Source organism: Macaca fascicularis, chromosome 9 (assembly GCF_037993035.2).
Source record: "Macaca fascicularis isolate 582-1 chromosome 9, T2T-MFA8v1.1".
NCBI classification, from domain to species: domain Eukaryota; kingdom Metazoa; phylum Chordata; class Mammalia; order Primates; family Cercopithecidae; genus Macaca; species Macaca fascicularis.
Window position 1 is genome coordinate 106,622,129 of NC_088383.1, and position 17,518 is coordinate 106,639,646.

Sequence of the window (17,518 nt, forward strand, 5' to 3'; positions counted from 1 at the left end):
ATCTCATGTGTCTATGTATTATCCACTGGTATATCTGAATAATGTCTGTTTAATTTCTCTCTCTCCCTAGATAGATTTTCTCTTTTGGCCAAATCTTTTGAAAATAAGTAGTAGATAATTTGACATGTTTACCCCAGATACTCCAGCAATCTTCTTTCAGTTCTTCACCCTGATATTGTGCTTAAGACTATTTGGAACAGTGTAGGATGCTGGCAAGTACCAAAACAATTAAGTAAAAAAGAAATTTGTTACTGATAGGGTAACAAATAACCCCTGTTGCAGGTGTATCTCTGTCCCTTTGTAAGCAGCGGTTGTGTAAGAGGATATCTGTGGCTTGAGGGCTGTGTGTCTGTGTGATTTCAGGGTGCAACCTAGCTTACCCTCCCATGGTCTGTGACCTCGCCATGAAATCTTCAACATCTACTGTTTTAAAGAAGATAGGGCCAGGCGTGGTGGCTCATGCCTGTAATCCCAGCACTTTGGGAGGCCGAGGCAGGTGGATCACCTGAGGTTGCAAGTTTGAGACCAGCCTGACCAACATGGAAAAACCTCATCTCTACTAAAAATACAAAATTAGCTGGGTGTGGTGGTGCATGCCTGTAATCCCAGCTACTCGGAAGGCTGAGGCAGGGGAATCGCTTGAACCTGGGAGGCAAAGGTTACTGTGAGCTGAGATTGCGCCATTGCACTCCAGCCTGGGCAACAAGAGTGAAACTCCATCTCAGAAAAAAAAAAAAAAAGAGAGAGAGAAGATAGGACACCTTCAGCTTTTGTACTCTCCTACCAGAGAAGATAAATGATGGTGATACTAAGTTTGACAGAGAGGAGAAACTGTGTCCTCATGGACACATAACTGAAATACCTGTAAAATACTGACAAAAGATGGTAAGGACTGGACTCAGTGGCTCACGCCTGTTATCCTAACACTTTGGGAGGCTGAGGTGGGAGGATCATTTGCGGCCAGAAGCTGGAGGGTGCAGTGAGCTATGAATGTGTCACTGTACTGCAGCTTGGGCGACAGAGTGAGACCTTGTCTCAGAAAAGAAAGAAAAAAAATTAGGGGAAACTGGGCAAATGCTGTATAGGAACTCTCTGTACTATCTGCAACTTTTCTCTAAAATTATTCCAAGGTAAAACATTTGTTTTAAAAAAAAAAAGATGATGAAGAGATAGTGGTGGAAGGAGAATCCAAATGAAATGTTGGCTTTTTACTTTTTTTTTTTTTTTTTTGAGATGGAGTCTCGCTCATTCGCTTAGACTGGAGTGCAGTGGCGCAATCTCAGCTCACTGCAACCTCCGCCTCCCGGGTTCAAGTGATTCTCCCACCTCAGCCTCCCCAGGAGCTGGGATTACAGGCAACTGCCATCATGCCCAGCTAATTTTTGTATTTTTGTAGAGACGAGGTTTCACCATATTGGCCAAGCTGGTCTCAAACCCCTGACCTCAGGTGACCCACCCACCTCGGCCTCCCAAAGTGCTGGGATTACAGGTGTGAGCCACCACGCCCAGCTGGCTTTTTACATTTTACATTTACATCATCTTTTTAGGAAAATCATAAAATAGGGATGAACAACAATAAATAATTAAAAACACCTATATTTTCTTGATACCCAGAGATGACCACTGCCAACTGCCAGACTTTTTTCTACACTATAGGTAGATAGGAAGACAGAATTTTAGAAAGTAAAAGGGGTTACAATCTTACACGGGTTCCTTTTCTGCTTTCCTTTGCATCTAACACAACATTGTGATCACTTCTATGCCAATACATTTGCATGTATATCTGATAGTTCCCTGGTTAAATTTCTAGATATTTTAGGATAATTGTTTCTTATCCCTTAAATTATTAACTAATTTAATCTTTTCACTGTTATAAACAATATTACATTATATGCTTTTTGAAACTAAATGTTTTATGCATATCCATTAGTGTTTCTTAAAAATGGAATTTCCAAGTCAGAGGGTCTGTTTTTTTTTTTTTGAGACGGGGTCTCGCTCTGTTGCTCAGGCTGGAGTACAGTGGCATGATCTCAGCTCACTGCAACCTCTGCCTCCCAGGTTCAAGAGATTCTTATGCCCAGCCTCCCAAGCATCTGGGATTACAGGTGTGCACCACCACCACACCTGGCTAATTTTTTTGTATTTTTAGTAGATACAGAGTTTCTCATGTTGGCCAGGTTAGGGTCTGTTCATTTTTCAGTGTTTTTTTGTGTTTTGTTTTTGTTTTTGTTTTTTGAGATGGAGTCTCACTCTATTGCCCAGGCTGGAGTACAGTGGCATGATGTCAGCTCACTGCAACCTCCGCCTCCTGGGTTCGAGCGATTCTCCTGCCTCAGCTTCCCCAGTAGTTGGGACTACAGGTGTGTGCCCACATGGCCTGCTAATTTTTTTTTGGTATTTTTAGTAGAGACGGGATTTCGCCATGTTGGCCAGGCTGGTCTGAAACTCCTGACCTCTAGTGATCCACCTGCCTCAGTCTCCCAAAGTGCTGGGATTACAGGCGTGAGCCAGTGTGCCTGGCAAGTGTTTATTTTTTTGAACTCTCCCCAACTCTGAGTCATTCTTTTGTATCTTAACTAACTGGAGGGCAAAAAAAATAAAATATTTGTTTTCGTTTGTATTTTTTAAATGATTTGAGAGGTTTCTATTTTCTGTTTTGCTCATTTCTACTTTTGTAAATAGCCTATTTGCATGATTTTCCATTGGTGTTTTTAAAAATTGGTTTGTAGGAGTCCTCTCTACTGATCTCCTTTCAGAGGCAGATCTGGAATGCTGAGGCCTCTCCCTCACCCATCTCCTTTTTCCCACTGCAGATCTTAAATCTGACCCAGGCCTTGAAAGACAACAAGAGTCCCCTGCACCTCGTCCAGATGCCGCCTGTGATTGTTGAGACGGCCCGTTCCCACCAGCGGTCTTCTAGCGAGTCCTACACACAGAGCTTTCAGAGCCGGAAACCCTTCTTTTCATGGTGGTAGCTCCAGAGGCAGGCAGAAGAAATATTGTCAGAGACTGGTGGGAGGAAGCCTGGGAAGTGGGGTGCAGGAAAAGCCAGAGAAGCCGGTGGAGAGCAGCACCTTTAAGAGCCCTCCCTCTCTGCTTGCCACCCCGCTCAGGGCTTTCCCATCCACAGGGAGAAGCACAATCAGGAACAGTGAGTGCTCCTCACCCTTCTGAGTGTGGGGGAGGCTGGAGCTCCATGCACATAGTCCAGATGCCTGGGAAGGAGCATCTCCCTTCCAGCATCTGCTGGTGGCAGGCTGGGACAGTCCCTTCCTTCCCTGACACCCTGCTCTATTGCAATTCCCTATTATATTCTGCATCAGAAAAACAAACAAAACAAAAACAACTTTAAATGCTTGTAGCAGAACCCTGGGTCATCTCATGTCAGAAATCTTTAATCCAGGCCTAAATTTGCATAGACCTGACATTCAGCTGCCTTGCAGTTGCTTCCTCCCATGAGCCAAGGTGGTCTCAGAGGGCAGCTGGATGACTCGCAGTACCACAGCACTGGGACAGACAGAAGCCACACCTTTCTTTCGGGTTTTTGCCAAGCCTCCTCCATCTCCCACCAGTGCTGTGGGCTGGCTGCAAGCCTCCAAACAGTTCTCCTGGAAGGGAGGTTTTTGCTTTACCCCCGCCAGCACTTCCGCACACAATCATAGAGAACCTCTCTGCTCTCTGCTGGCCTACAGCTTGTCTCTTTCTCAAGCAGAGGCAGGAAGAGCTAGTCTTAGCATTTATATTTTAGTAGGAAGTTGACTCCCAACATGTAAAAGTGATCCACGTGGCTGGAGTGTATGCTGGGAGCTAAGTGGTCTATGGGTGAACATATCCCACCTTGCTTCCTGAGTCCTTGGTCCCAATCTTCTCATTTGTTCCTGTCGTTTTAAGTTTCCCCCCCCCAACTCTTTTGATGTAAAAGTTCAGTTTGTCTTCTGGAGTGGGTCTCTGCAGGGTTCTGGGATGAGTCTTGGCTTCTAAGAGGACAGGCTGTTAGGTTCTTGGACTTTTTTTGTGCCACCACTGCTGCTTGGTGGAAGTCACAGAACGTGGATTCTGCCTCATAAATAGCAGTTTCCCTTTTCTCCCTGACTTGTTCTAGGTCAATTTCTCTATGGCTTCCTGAGAAAGGCGGGACCCAAAGGAGAGAGGCCTTCAGACTGTCCCTGGTCCTGCCCAGCTCAGTGCGCATCTTCTTGCTTCCATGTGTCTTTTCCCCTGCTGCCTCACTCCCCACCCCCACTTGCCAGGTGTTTGAGCCCTTTCTACACCAAAGCAAAGTACGGCCTCAGGAGGGAGTAAAAAGGGTGCCCTCTATGTCTGAGGGGCAGCTGTGTTCATGCCCTGTGCTACTGGACATTTCACAATTCTGGCACCTTGCAATTGGTCAGTCAACCTCAGAAAGAAACTATCTTGAAGGTTTGAAAAACAACCAAAGAAAGGGAGTGAGGACTACGGCTGCATGTCTACTGCTTGCCCGGCTGCAGAGCAGAGATATGCAGCCCTCTGGTCAGCTGGTTCAGGCTGGTCTCCACCGGTCCCCTTCCAGTCCAGCCACCAGGAGCCCGGTTGTCCCAGGCTTCCACCTGGCTGACAGGAAGAATTTCTGAGAGCCGGATGTGCATGCCCTGTGGACAAAGGTACAGCTCACCTGCCTGCCCCAGCCCCGACAATCACATGCAGCTGACTCGGACACTGGCCTTGGGAACAATGTTTGAGGGAACACCTGCCCCCTGACTGTAGGAGCCAGAAGGGGACTCAGGTGTGCATAGCTCTCTGTAGACATTTTTACCCAAACCTGTTGGTAAAGTGCCCATCTGGTGTGCAAGAGAGCCTGGGGGTCTAACAGGGAGCCCGGCTGCCTCACCTGGCCACAGCCTCCATGCCAGATCTGCACATTGTCTTGATCCAGACCAGCTCTGTGATCAGAAGGAAATTGGGTCCAATGTAGGAGCAAGCTGGTCCTGGGCCTGGCAGGCAAGAGTGTGGGCATCCTTTCCTGGCCTTTCTCCACTCTCCCTCAAGCCTGTGCTCAGGTTGCCTTGAATGTGGACTCTGGAAGAGCCAGGGGCCCAGAGTGCCGGGGCAGGCTTCTGGGTGGCACTCGTGGAACACCGTCCCTCTGCCAGCCATAGGCCCTGCCTCCAGTGTCAGGGAATGGAGGCTGGGCTGCGAGAGTGCTGCTGCCCCCTGTGTCGTTCTTCTAATCCACTGTAGAAATTGTACGTAATGTATTTAAATCAACGCAAATGTATGAATAACAAATCCAGTTCTGACCTTTTTTGTCCAGTTTCTTTTGGGGGAAGGAAGACAAAGAAGGTAGGAACGGAATTTTGACGGCAAAGAAACCTGTTTCCACGGAGTTGCTGAGACGTGGCTCCTGGGGCTATTTCCCCCGAATAAAGATCCAGGTCCTCATTTCCAAAGTCCCAATGCTCTGAAAACCAAAAGTATTTTCATAACCCATTTGAAACCAAACCTGACCTGAACCTGCACTGATGGGAAGCTATTGGTAATTATGATGTGTCCCTCTTAGTGTGATTCTTTGTTGCAGAAATGTCAATATATTTTATGACATGGTTCCCTACTAGGGATACAGTATTTGCCCTGACTACTTAAGAGCCAAAAAAGTTAAAAATCTGAATTCCAAAATAATCTAGGACCAAGGGCTTGGGATAAGAAATGTGGACCTACAGGCTGGGTGCAGTGGCTCACGCCTGTAACCCAGCACTTTGGGAGGCTGAGGTAGGCAGATCGCTTGAGGTCAGGAGTTTGAGACCAGCCTGGCCAACATGGCAAAACCTCATCTCTACTAAAAATACAAAAATTAGCTGGGCGTGGTGGCACACACCTGTAATCCCAGCTACTTGGAAGGCTGAGGCAGGAGAATCGCTTGAACCCGGGAGGTGAAGGTTGCACTGAGCCGAGATCGCACCACTGCATTCCAGCCTGGAGTAAGACTCTGTCTCAAAAATAAATAAATTAATTAAATAAGCATACAATAAAATAAAAAAGAGGAACTACCTATACTCAGGTAGTAGTGGCTCCTCCTCTCGGCCACCAGAGGGCAGCCCTGCCTTGTGTACATCACTGCCCCACTTCACACCCTGAATAATCTGCTTGATCTGCTATATGCTTTACAAGGCGGGTGGAGAGGGAGAAGAAAGTTAATAAGCACAGAGTGTGCTTCTCTTGAGATGGAGCTAGAACTGCAGGAAAAACCCCTGCTTTCAAGGGTTTCCAGGTCATGGGAAGCCTAGGATATAATGCAGGCAGCTTCAGAACGATTGGTCCACCTTTGGATGGTCAGCCCATAAGGATGAAGAAGCCAAATGAGGAGCTGGCACCACTAGTTTGACTGCAGATTAAGCCAATCCAAGGCCCCAGCCTACTATGCGGGGCTGACCATGACAGTCTTTCCCTTCTGATCCTGTGGATCAGGACTGCTGCAGAGACTCTCCCCTCTACTCCCAGTCCAACAGGCTCTGGAAAAGGAAGATGTGGTCCAGGGACTTGGCATGGGGCTGAAAGAGGAGAGAGAGGTGAAAAGGAGAGGAAGCCAGCCCTGATGTTTCCTTACTGGGGACACTCTTGCCCCTCCCACTCTGTTTCAGTTCCTCCCCTTCTGTGACAGACTCACACACTCTTGATGCAGATGTTTTTATTTGCCACTGAAACTACGGTTTCCCTGTGGACCCTGATGGTGCAGGAGTGTGGAACAGGCTGCTGGAACCATGGTTTACAGTAGTAGCAGGTAGATTAGTAGCATGAGTGGTGAAATGCTGTGTCTGAGTGCCTGTCACTTGGCTCCCAGGGGAATATCATGCAGCCCAGGAATAGTGTTAGATTGGGAAAGACTGGCAGGAACAGTCACTGTCTCTCCTCATTTTGGTGAGGAATGGGTCGCACGTAATGGAGAGCCCAGCAGAAGCATCCAGTCCTGTTCTGAATGGAGCAGACCAGTGGCAGCGGCCTCTTGCTTTCATTTACCCCTTTGGGCTGCTTGCCTAAAGTCTCTCTTCCTTCTTCACCTCCCCAGGCCCTTTGGCAAGAGGGAAGACACTGCCATTCCTGGCTCTTTCCCTGGATCAGTGTCTGATCTGGTGGAGGTAGCTTGTGGGGTCTGGCTTCCTCCAGTTCCGGCGGATCCTGGCACTTGTCCTCCTAGAGTGCAGATACTGCTCACTGGAGGCTGTCTCCGTGGCACTCTGTGGGTCGGCCAGTGGAGAGTGGGGCTCCAGGATTCTGCAGGGAACAAGTGTATGATTAGCCAACATCAATAGGGAGAATGGAATGGGGATTTCAAGAGATTTTGTCATGGCAGACCATAAAACGTATGATTTGGAGCAAAATGAGACCGGGGCTCTGGTCTGGTCATTCCTGCTCTGAGACTAGACAAAGTTTTCAGATTTCTCTGCAGTAGAAAGGGTTGGACCAGATCAGGTTGTACAAAACTCAACATTTCTTCATCCTCATCCTGTATTCATGGCAGATGTCATTAATTAGTCATGCTATTAAACTGGTTTGATAAGCAGTGACTACTAATCAACTGGAGTTAAATACAAGCTATGACACTGACTTGCCATCTCAGGACCTGATGACCTCCAAAGGCCTGTTCAGGTCTGATGTTCTGATTGTGGGCCCCAGAGAAGGCAGCAGAGAGATGAAGTGCAGAGCATCACCCATAGTGATTGGTTGAGGCCAAGTGGTTCAGCTCCATCCCTTTGGGTTCACTCTTCCTGGGCTGGCAGTGGCCTAGGCAAAGAAGTGGCCGACTAGGGAGACTGAGGAGAGATCTCAAGGTAAAAGTTTTTCAACAATTTTTAACCCATAATGCCTCGACAATACATTCCTAGGCTGTATTCTCTGTAATCCCCAGCCAAGATTTTAATTAGGCTTTTTTTTTTTTTTTTAAAGAGATAGGGTCTCACTCTGTCACTCAGGCTGGAGTGCAGTGACAGGATTATAGCTTACTGCAGCCTCAAACTCCTGGCCTCAAGCGATCCTCCTACCTCAGCCCCTGGAGTAGCTAGGACTGCAGGTGCATGCCACCATGCCTGGCTAATTTTTCTTTGTTTTTTTTTGTTTTTTGTTTTTTTTTTGTGTGTGTGTGTGTGTGTGTGTGTGTGTGTGTGTGTGTGTGTGTGTGTGTTTTTTTTTTTCTTCAGAGACAGGATCTCACCGTGTTGCCCAGGCTGGTAAGCTGAGAATCACAGCAAAATGAGGTGGTGCTACTAGGACTCAGGGATCTCTTTCCATGGGAGTTCACAGGGTTGTATATGACTCCAAAAGTAACATCTGTCTTTTTTTTTTTTTTTTTTTGAGACAGAGTCTCGCTCTGTCACCCAGGTTGGAGTGCGATGGCACCATCTCGGCTCATTGAAACCTCAGCCTCCCAGGTTCAAGCAATTCTCCTGCCTCACCCTCATGAGTAGCTGGGATTACAGGTGCGCACCACCACACCCAGCTAATTTTTGTAATTTTAGTAGAGACAGGGTTTCACCATGTTGGTCAGGCTGGTCTCAAACTCCTGACCTAGTGATCTGCCTGCCTCGGCCTCCCAAAGTGCTGGGATTACAGGCGTGAACCACCGCACCCACCAACAGCAATCTTGTAAGTGCCAACCAAGTGATGACACTGTGTAGACCTTATAACCACCCTAGTGGTAGGCAGGCACTTTACAGTGAGGCCACTAGCTCCAGGCCACACAGTCAACACAATGGTGGAACAGGCGTTGGTGCTCTTCCCTCAGCCGTCCAGTTCTAGGAACTTACCTGAGCCGGCTGCAGTGGTGTAGCGAGTGGCCCAGGGGTTTCTGCCTTGGGGGCCTCTTCCTGCGCAGCCTCTTGAGGGCCTCAGCCACACGGTGGTCCCCTGCACATTCCCAGATGATCTGTGCCCGTTCCTCGGCCAGCTGGTCCCCGCTGCGTTGAAACAGGCCTTGGATCTGCAGCAGCTCGGCATCCTGGAAGATGTTGGCTGAGGCCTGCTTGCGGCCCCGGGCCTCAATCGGGGCCTGCCAAGGGGGTGGCTCACTGACCACCGAGGCTGGGGTACCCATTGTGGATGCTCTGAGGATGCAAAGCATGGAGACATCAGCAACTCAGCTGGTCCTTCCCAGACCTGGGGGTCCTGGCTAATCCTAGGGCTTCTGATGTTTCCATTCTCCAGGAGCTAAACTGGAGGAAGTCTCTTGCCTTAAAATCACTTAAGCGCTTATGTGTCAGACACCTATATTATCTCATTTAGGATTCACAGCAACCCGTGAGGTAAGAACTATTGTTTATCCTCATTTTACAGATGAAGAAGTGCAACTCAGAGGGGTTAAATGACTTGCCAGTGTCACAAAGCCACGTGCACATGCAGAGCCAGCAGTTGAACCCAGGTCTGTTTAGCTGTAAATTCCATGCAGACACCAGGATGCCCAGTAGCAGCTCAACTGTGTTGAGTACTTATACCAGGCACCTGTAAGAGCTTGCCTTTCATAGTATCAATGAGATGTAACAAGCATAACAGCCCTGTAAGGTAGGTATTTTTATCCTCCTCATTTCACAGATGAGGAATCTGAGGAAAGGTTAAGTCATCCATGGTTATGCAACTAGGATGAGAACCCAGGCCTCTGATGCTAAGGCCCAGGTGCTGTAGCACACAGGTAAGAGAGGAGTTGTGGAACTGGGCTACCCAGGTTGGAATCCCACTTTATCCCCCTCCGCCACTTATTTCGCGGGGCATCCCCCTTGCCTCAGCTGCCTCCCATGTCAAATTATCACCTGGTACTAGTACCTACTTTGTAGGATTAATTTGAAGAGTGAAGGAAGACATAAAGTATATAGAATAGTGGTCAGTGTTTTCAATCTATAAAATTGAGACATCCTGTCTCCTATTTTCAAGACCTTGGGGATGAACCAAATCCATATAATTTAGCAAACATAGTATGAAATAAGCCAATCAGATCTAACCACAGTCCAGTGGACCTAATGAGCCAGAGGTGGAGGCAGAAGAGGAAGCTACAAGGGTTAGAATATACTGTCAAGGGCAGAGGCTGAAATTTATAAGAAAGTTCAATAGAAGTTAGGCTCTGTGTCAATGTCTCCCATCATATCCAGGAAGTGAAAATTAAATGATCTCCTTTGATTCTAGATAGTTCACTTTGAATAATAAAGGCCTAAGAAGCTTACCCACCACATCCTTGTCTCCAGCACAGCCTGGAAACAAGACTGGCATTACACAGAACAGGTTTCGAGTCCCAACTCTGACACCTTAAGCAAGTTACCCAACCTCCTCTCTGAGCCTGTTTCCTTAAATGTCAAATGGGGATAAGATTACCCACTTCTTAGGGTTATAGTAAGGATTAAATGAGCCTAGTATATCAGTTACCCAATAAGAGCTATAGTTGGCCCTCAGCATCTGTGGGTTCTACCTCCAGGGATTCAACCAACCTTGGATAAATAAAAAATTTAAAAATACAATGATATGGCTGGGCATGGTGGCTTACACCTGTAATCCCAGCACTTTGGGAGGTAAGGCGGGCAGATCACCTGAGGTCGGGAGTTCAAGACCAGCCTGACCAACATGGAGAAACTCCGTCTCTAAAAATACAAAATTAGCTGGGAGTGGTGGCGGGTGCCTTTAATCCCAGCTACTTGGGAGGCTGAGGCAGGAGAATCACTTGAACCCAGGAAGTGGAGGTTGCGGTGAGCCGAGATCGCACCATTTCACTCCAGCCTGGGCAACAAGAGCAAAACTCCATCTCAAAAAAAAAGAATACAATGATACAACAATAAAAAAAAACCAAAAAATAGATTCATTGTAACTATAGAGCATTCACATTGTATTAGGTATAAGTACCCTAGAGATGATTTAAAGCACGCAGGAGGATGTGCACAGTCTATACGCAAACATGGTATTTTATGTAAGTGACTCAAGCATCCCACAGAGGAGCCTGGAACCACTCTCCATGGATACTGAGGAATTTGTAAATGCAAATCCTCCTCTGTTGGCCTCTGTGACCTTTGTACCTGAGTCAGGGGTATAGGTGAACCCTGCTTTCCTCCAAGCTGTGTGGCCACAGCCAGCTGATGACAGCCCTGCGCTCTCACCCCTCTCTCCCAGCCCCAGGCCTTTTGGGGAGAGGAGGAGCAGGTCCTGCTGCTTTCCCAGGGCCTGGCTGCCTGAGTCAGACCTCATTCCACAGCCAGCTACAGAGACAGCAATCAACAGCAACTAGCTTCCAAAGGGGGAAAAGGAACATTAAAATATGTTTAAATTAAAATATTTATATGCTCATCATAAGAGGCAAACAGTACAAAAGCTTATATATAAAAGCTTTTCTAATTTCCTATCAACCCACCTGGCAGAAGTAACCCTTCCCCTAACCTGCCTTTTGTTCTCTGCAAGGGTTTGAATTATCTCTGCCCCACTCATACTCCCAAAATATGACTCCCTCCCTTGCCCTGGCTTTCTCCGCTTCTCACCTCAATAGTCACCCTCATTATTCCAATCATTTCTATTCTCACTTTGTCCCAGTTTCCAGGCCTTCTATCATAAAAACTCCACCCTGTTTTCAAAAGATTTAATAACTAAAATAAAGCTGCAGAAGACTTCCAGATGAGTTAACATCATGAAAACTGTACTTTTTATCTGGAAAATGGGAATTTAAAAATCTGCCCCTTCTTAGGTGCTATTATGAAAATCCAGTTAAAACCTAATCTATGTGGTAATTAAGCCCCCAGAGCTGGATGACATAAACACACTGTGACAAGAGGACAACAGTTGGGCCGGGCGCGGTGGCTCATGCCTGTAATCCCAGCACTTTGGGAGGCCGAGGTGGGCGGATCACGAGGTCAGGCGATCAAGACCACCCTGGCTAACACGGTGAAACCCCGTCTCTACTAAAAATACAAAAAATTAGCCGGGCGTGGTGGCGGGCACCTGTAGTCCCAGCTACTCAGGAGGCCGAGGCAGGAGAATGGCGTGAACCCGGGAGGCGGAGCTTGCAGTGAGCTGAGATCCGGCCACTGCACTCCAGCCTGGGCGGCAGAGTGAGACTCCATCTCAAAAAAACAAAAAAGACAACAGTCACCAGGTAACACTTTTAGGCTGATAAAGAGAAATAAAAGCTAACTATGGGATATTTACTCTGGATCAGGCAATATGGATGATATCCTTTAATCCTCAAAACAATTCTAGGAGTTAGGGACTGTTATCCCATTTCACAGGGAAGTAAAGGGAAGCTGAGATGCAAGTATGACTACCAGTGGCTCAGCTGAAGCCAGAGGTGGTTGAAATGACTGCAGCCATGCTTTTATTTTTATTATTACATATATTTTTGAGAGCGAGTTTTGCTATTGTTGCCCAAGCTGGAGTGCAGTGGTACAGTCTCAGCTCACTGCAACCTCCACCTCCCGAGTTCAAGTGATTCTCCTGCCTCAGCCTCCCACGTAGCTGGAATTACAGGCATCCCCCACCACTCCTGGCTAATTTTTTGTGTTTTTAGTAAAGACGGGGTTTCACCATGTTGGTCAGGCTGGTCTTGAACTCCTGACCTCAGGTGATCCTCCTGCCTTGGCCTCCCAAAGTGTTGTGATTACCGGCTTGAGCCACTGAGCCTGGTCAGCCCACGCTTCTAAACCCCCGAGCTGGCTTCACAGCCAGGCAGCTTAAAGAACACTTCATGTTTCTATGAAGAGTGCTTTCCTATTCCCACCTAATTCATGAAGGGGAAATCCTGCCAATGGAAAGGGAACGACAATGAATTATCCCACCTGGTGGAGGCAGGGGTTGAGCTGTGGAATTTTGTTAGTCTGTTCACTAGGGTCTGGGCTCTTTCCTGGGTGGCAGTTAGCTCAGCCTTGAGCTGTAGCACTCTAAAGAGGAAGAGCCCAGCTTCCACAGAAGAAATTAAGAACTGCAACCCAGCCCAGGACACAGAGCCCTGGCTTACGAGTCAGAGGAGTGGGTTCAAGCCCTACTTCTGCCACTCACTGGCTGAAAGGCCTCAGGCAATTCACATCCCTTCTGTGGGTCAGTTTCCCTGTTACTGCTGTCAGAACAGCTTGATGTTGATGGTTTCTGAGGGCCTGCACAGTGCTGGGAGTCAACAATTCCATGCGCAGGTACGTCTGTACAGAAGGAGGAATGGAGCTACTTGTCTGCCAAAGCTAGGGGCAACATGTGTGGACAGGTCTGGCTAACTGGGTGCCAGGAAACTCCCCAGCCAGTAGCTCCCTTTCTCCTCCCTACTCTATGCTGTTTTGCTGCAGTGGGCCCTGGGGTTAGGATCTGGTAGAAAACAGAACTCACAGCTCTAAAGCTCCCTAGTGACCTCAGCTGGCTATGACCAAGCCTGGGGCAGAGGCCTCGGCTGGTCTGGGGTGGTAGGAGAAAGGGTAATATCTGGCCTCACCTCCCCAGGGAAAGAAGGGCAATAAGGATCATGTAGCAGCAGCTGCCTCGGGGAGGAAATGGCTTGGAGCCTGACTTCCCAGCAACCTCTCCCAGGACACCAAGGCTTTGACTCCACGGCTTCAGTGAGCTGCGTTACAAACATACCAAGAAACTCTTGCGGAGAATCTGAGCCTCCAGCCTCAACCATACCCTCCATGAACCTTGGGGAGGGCTTAGCACCTTCAGATTTTGAGGCCCGTCACTCTTTTTTGTTTGTTTGTTTATTTTTTATTTATTTTTTTTTTTTGAGGCAGAGTCTCACTTTGTCACCCAGGCTGGGGTGCAGTGGTGCAAATCTCAGCTCACTACAACCTCCGCCTCCAAGGTTCAAGCAATTTTCTTGCCTCAACCTCCCAAGTAGCTGGGATTACAGGTGCCCGCCACCATGCCTGACTAATTTTTGTATTTTTAGTAGAGACAAGGTTTCACCATGTTGGCCAGGCTGGTCTTGAACTCCTGACCTCAAGTGATCCACCCACCTCATCCTCCCAGAGTGTTGGGAATACAGGCATGAGCCACCACCGGCCAAGACCCCTCACTCTTGGCTCTGCCTCTCATTCTGGGATTCAGACAGCAGAGTGAGGCTGGGAATAAAACTAGGCAGATTCCAGGTAGGATTAGATGGTAAGTTTTGGGAACACCGATGAAATGGCGAATCAGAACACTTTTATTATCAAAAGAAACTTTTCCTGCCTCATTCAATGTGTTCAATAGTTATTTTCCCTCCAATTTCCTGGAGAAGACCTTAGTCCAGGAAAAGTCAGTGTATACTTGAACAATAGTACTTTTGAAAACTAGAAAATGAAACCATGGGGCTATTAGATTACAAATGGACCTTTCAGGCCGGGCGCGGTGGCTCAAGCCTGTAATCCCAGCACTTTGGGAGGCCGAGATGGGCGGATCACGAGGTCAGGAGATCGAGAGACGATCCCGGCTAACACGGTGAAACCCCGTCTCTACTAAAAAATACAAAAAAATAGCCGGGCGAGGTGGCGGGCGCCTGTAGTCCCAGCTACTCGGGAGGCTGAGGCAGGAGAATGGCGTAAACCCGGGAGGCGGAGCTTGCAGTGAGCTGAGATCCGGCCACTGCACTCCAGCCTGGGTGACAGAGCAAGACTCCGTCTCAAAAACAAAAAACAAAAAACAAAAAACAAAACAAAACAAAACAAAAAAACAAATGGACCTTTCATTTCAGAGCTGACATAAAAGAAGATAAGTATGGGTCTGTGTACAAACAGACCAATTGCAAAATACTTCAATTTGACACAAACTAGGTTGAAAATGAACCCCAAAGGAAATACCAAACATTGAAAATGACAAAGTTCAACTTGTTTTGAAACAGGCAGTAAGTGAAGAACTGTGGAACCCTAACAAAGAAATATATTTAAAAAGTGACTCACCATGCAATGAATTTGCAATATATAAATATAGTGTGCAATTGAGCACCCTTTGTAATATACAAAGTTCAGTTCAGACAGCTATTCTAGGAGAGTATCTCACTGTAGTCCAGGGAGGCCCAGGTAACCACGAGAGGCAGAACACATTTGAGTGAGCTGGCATCTCCTAGGTCCTCACACAGGAGGAGGCACCCTTCCAATAACCCAGGTGATAGCAATAATCTCTGTAATCAGGGGCCTAGGGGCTCTTAGAAAAATTACTGGAGGCTCTGGCCCAAGACCCTAATCAACACTTGGGGCCCTGGCCTGCTATCCTACACAGACATGCCACTGGACAGCAGCCAAAATCTGTGACTCCTCAAATGGGAAGCCTAGTTCAAATGGCTGTGTGGGCTTCCCCACCAGCAGGGCCTAGCCTCAGGGAGGTATGCCTAGAGAACTGGATATACATTGGCCTCCAAATCTGTGCCCCTGGAGGTGGAGAAAGGAACTGGGCCCTTTCCCCAGACCAGTTCTCATATATGACCTGAAAATAAACTGCTACTAGATCTAGGGATAACCCTTTCAAGAGTTCTAGAACCCTGAATTCTGGCTGTGCTGCTAACTGGGTGACCTTGGATAAGTCTCAGTTTCCCCTGCCACAAGTTGCTCATCATCAAAATAGTGGGTATAAGGCCGGGCCCGGTGGCTCATGCCTATAATCCCAGCATTTTGGGAGGCTGAGGTGGGAGGATCGCTTGAGCCCAGGAGTTTGAGACCAGCCTGGTCAACATAGCAAGACTGCCTCTACAAAATTTTAAATAAGCTTTTTAAAATAAATGGTGAGAATAAATAACCCTTAGCAGGAAAAGGGAGATTAAGTTTGCAAGGGCATTCCTTCTAGCACCTGGTATACCACAGACATTCCACGTATGCTGGTTGAATGAATAAATGATGAAGGGAAAGGCTACCTGACTACCAGAGGCTATAGAATCATTGTCATTTTCATCATCACAGCAATCAGCAAATCTGTGTACTTTTAAGTCATAGCTTTATGATTAAAATCATAGAGGCAGCTTGTTCAGTGTCAAGCACAGAACAGAGCACGTTCAGATGGGTGCTTTCTTTCCTCCTCACATGAGGTGGCACTATTGTTACACCCATTTTACAGATGAGAACACTACACCCAAAGTCACACAGCTGGCAGGTGATGGAAGCTGGGACACGAACCCAGGCAGTCTGACCCCAGCACCCGGGCTCTCAAGCCACTGTTATTTTTGTTCCTGCCAGATGGCTGAGGAGGTCTTCTGGGGAAAGTCAGGCCCAGAAGCCTTTTGGAAGCTATCTGCTTCTGTAGATTGTGGAAGGCACAGGGATCCAAAGTCAGGACTCCCAAGCCAGCCTGTGCACTTCTGCACTCCACTGCCCGGTGGAGAATTGGAGAAGGTACTCACCACGCTGAAGGGCAGCTCCGACAGACCTCAAATGGGGATGGGGCAAGCTAAGATGCGCCCACTCAAACCTCTTCCACAGCCTTCAGAAAGGGCGGGCGCAGCTCTGGGCTTCCTGCTGCGAGAGTGCTTCCAGGGCCAGTCGGTGATCACAGGCAGCACAAGAGCGTGGCAGAGGGTATTCTGGCCGAGGTCCTAAAGCGACATCTCCAGCACGAGGAGGCCCCGGGGCTCAGACGTGGCCGCTTCGCAGAACGACGGGGCCCTAAGTGGATCTGGCGGTCGCGTCCCCCGATGGCACCCCGGCTGACTGTCGCCCTCCGGCTCCCACGGAAGCGCCGAGCTGGGCCGCCGACCTAAGTACCTGGTTGCTTGAGGCGGGCCGCACGAAGCTTCAAACTGGTCCAGACCACCTGGGTCACAGCCGCGGTTCCCGGGAGAAAGCGCTCCCCAGCCCCGGAACAGCCAATCCTCGGCCCGAGCCGGGTGTGAGCTCCCAGGCGAGCCTTCCAAACCCAAGGCGGAGTTCCGTGCGCCAATCATAGGCGGGAGACAGGGAGGGGGCGTGTCCATCTCCGCCCCCCGCCTCCGCTGGCCTCGAAAGCAGAGTGCGAAGCTTCCTCGAACCTAATCAGCGCCGGAGCGGCGGCGAGGGGGCGTGTCCACCCGGGCCCTGCCCACCGCCCTCGCCGCCCTAGCGCGGCGCCGGAGGCGCCCCCTTCCTTGACGTCAGTCCCTAGGGCCAGCGCGGTTTTGCCGGCGCGGCGCCGGGCGGGGCAGCATTCCTGCCCCGGGGTGCGGCGGCAGCTGTCCCTGTAGGGTACACGTGACAGTGCCCCTTCTCCTGGGCCCAAGGCCAGCGCGCACGGCACCGACTGCCTTACGGCGCGTGGCCCTCTGCAGATCCTCAGATTCTGCCTTTCAACTTCCCTCCCAGCCCACCGTTTGGCTCCGGCTTTGGAGAGGAAGGGGCAGTCTGCTGCAGTCCGACCTTGGGCTTCAAAGCCAGAATGTCGTGGGTTCAAATATTGGGACATTGTGCGACTTTGGGCCGGTTACCTAAACAAGACAGTATTTTAAAGTTTGTATTCATTCGGAAATGTTCATTAGTGACCTGTGCTGTCCGAGTTCCTTGATAGGCAGTAAACAAGAGAGACGGAAAGACCTATAGCCCTTGTCCTGGGGAGTCTACAGCCTAGTAAGGAGGCAGGCGTTAAACAACCTAAAACATGGAGTATGTGATTA

General features: G+C 48.8%; 2 protein-coding genes and 2 long non-coding RNA genes across 4 annotated transcripts in view; 2 read left to right on the forward strand and 2 right to left on the reverse strand.

The window, feature by feature from the left end:
• The window catches only part of PI4K2A (phosphatidylinositol 4-kinase type 2 alpha), a 38,721-nt gene extending 33,445 nt beyond the window's left edge, over positions 1-5,276 (forward strand). Inside the window, exon 9 of the mRNA XM_005566123.3 lies at positions 2,814-5,276. Within this exon, the coding sequence (XP_005566180.1) occupies positions 2,814-2,975 (162 nt within the window). The 3' untranslated portion in view covers positions 2,976-5,276. The remainder of the gene's footprint in view (positions 1-2,813) is intronic.
• On the reverse strand, positions 5,271-5,962 carry LOC135965168 (uncharacterized). The gene is made up of 2 exons (XR_010578058.2): positions 5,852-5,962; positions 5,271-5,437 (listed from the first exon to the last, which is right to left on the reverse strand). It is a non-coding gene; the product is annotated as an uncharacterized lncRNA (long non-coding RNA).
• A 684-nt stretch (positions 5,963-6,646) lies between these two features.
• Positions 6,647-16,763, reverse strand: AVPI1 (arginine vasopressin induced 1). Its single transcript, XM_005566133.4, has 3 exons — positions 16,277-16,763; positions 8,775-9,071; positions 6,647-7,245 (listed from the first exon to the last, which is right to left on the reverse strand). The coding sequence occupies exons 2-3, from the start codon at positions 9,059-9,061 to the stop codon at positions 7,089-7,091; spliced, it is 444 nt and encodes a 147-aa protein (XP_005566190.1). The 5' UTR covers positions 9,062-9,071; positions 16,277-16,763; the 3' UTR covers positions 6,647-7,088.
• On the forward strand, positions 8,107-10,279 carry LOC135965167 (uncharacterized). The gene is made up of 2 exons (XR_010578057.2): positions 8,107-8,447; positions 9,301-10,279. It is a non-coding gene; the product is annotated as an uncharacterized lncRNA (long non-coding RNA).
• Positions 16,764-17,518: the final 755 nt, after the last annotated feature.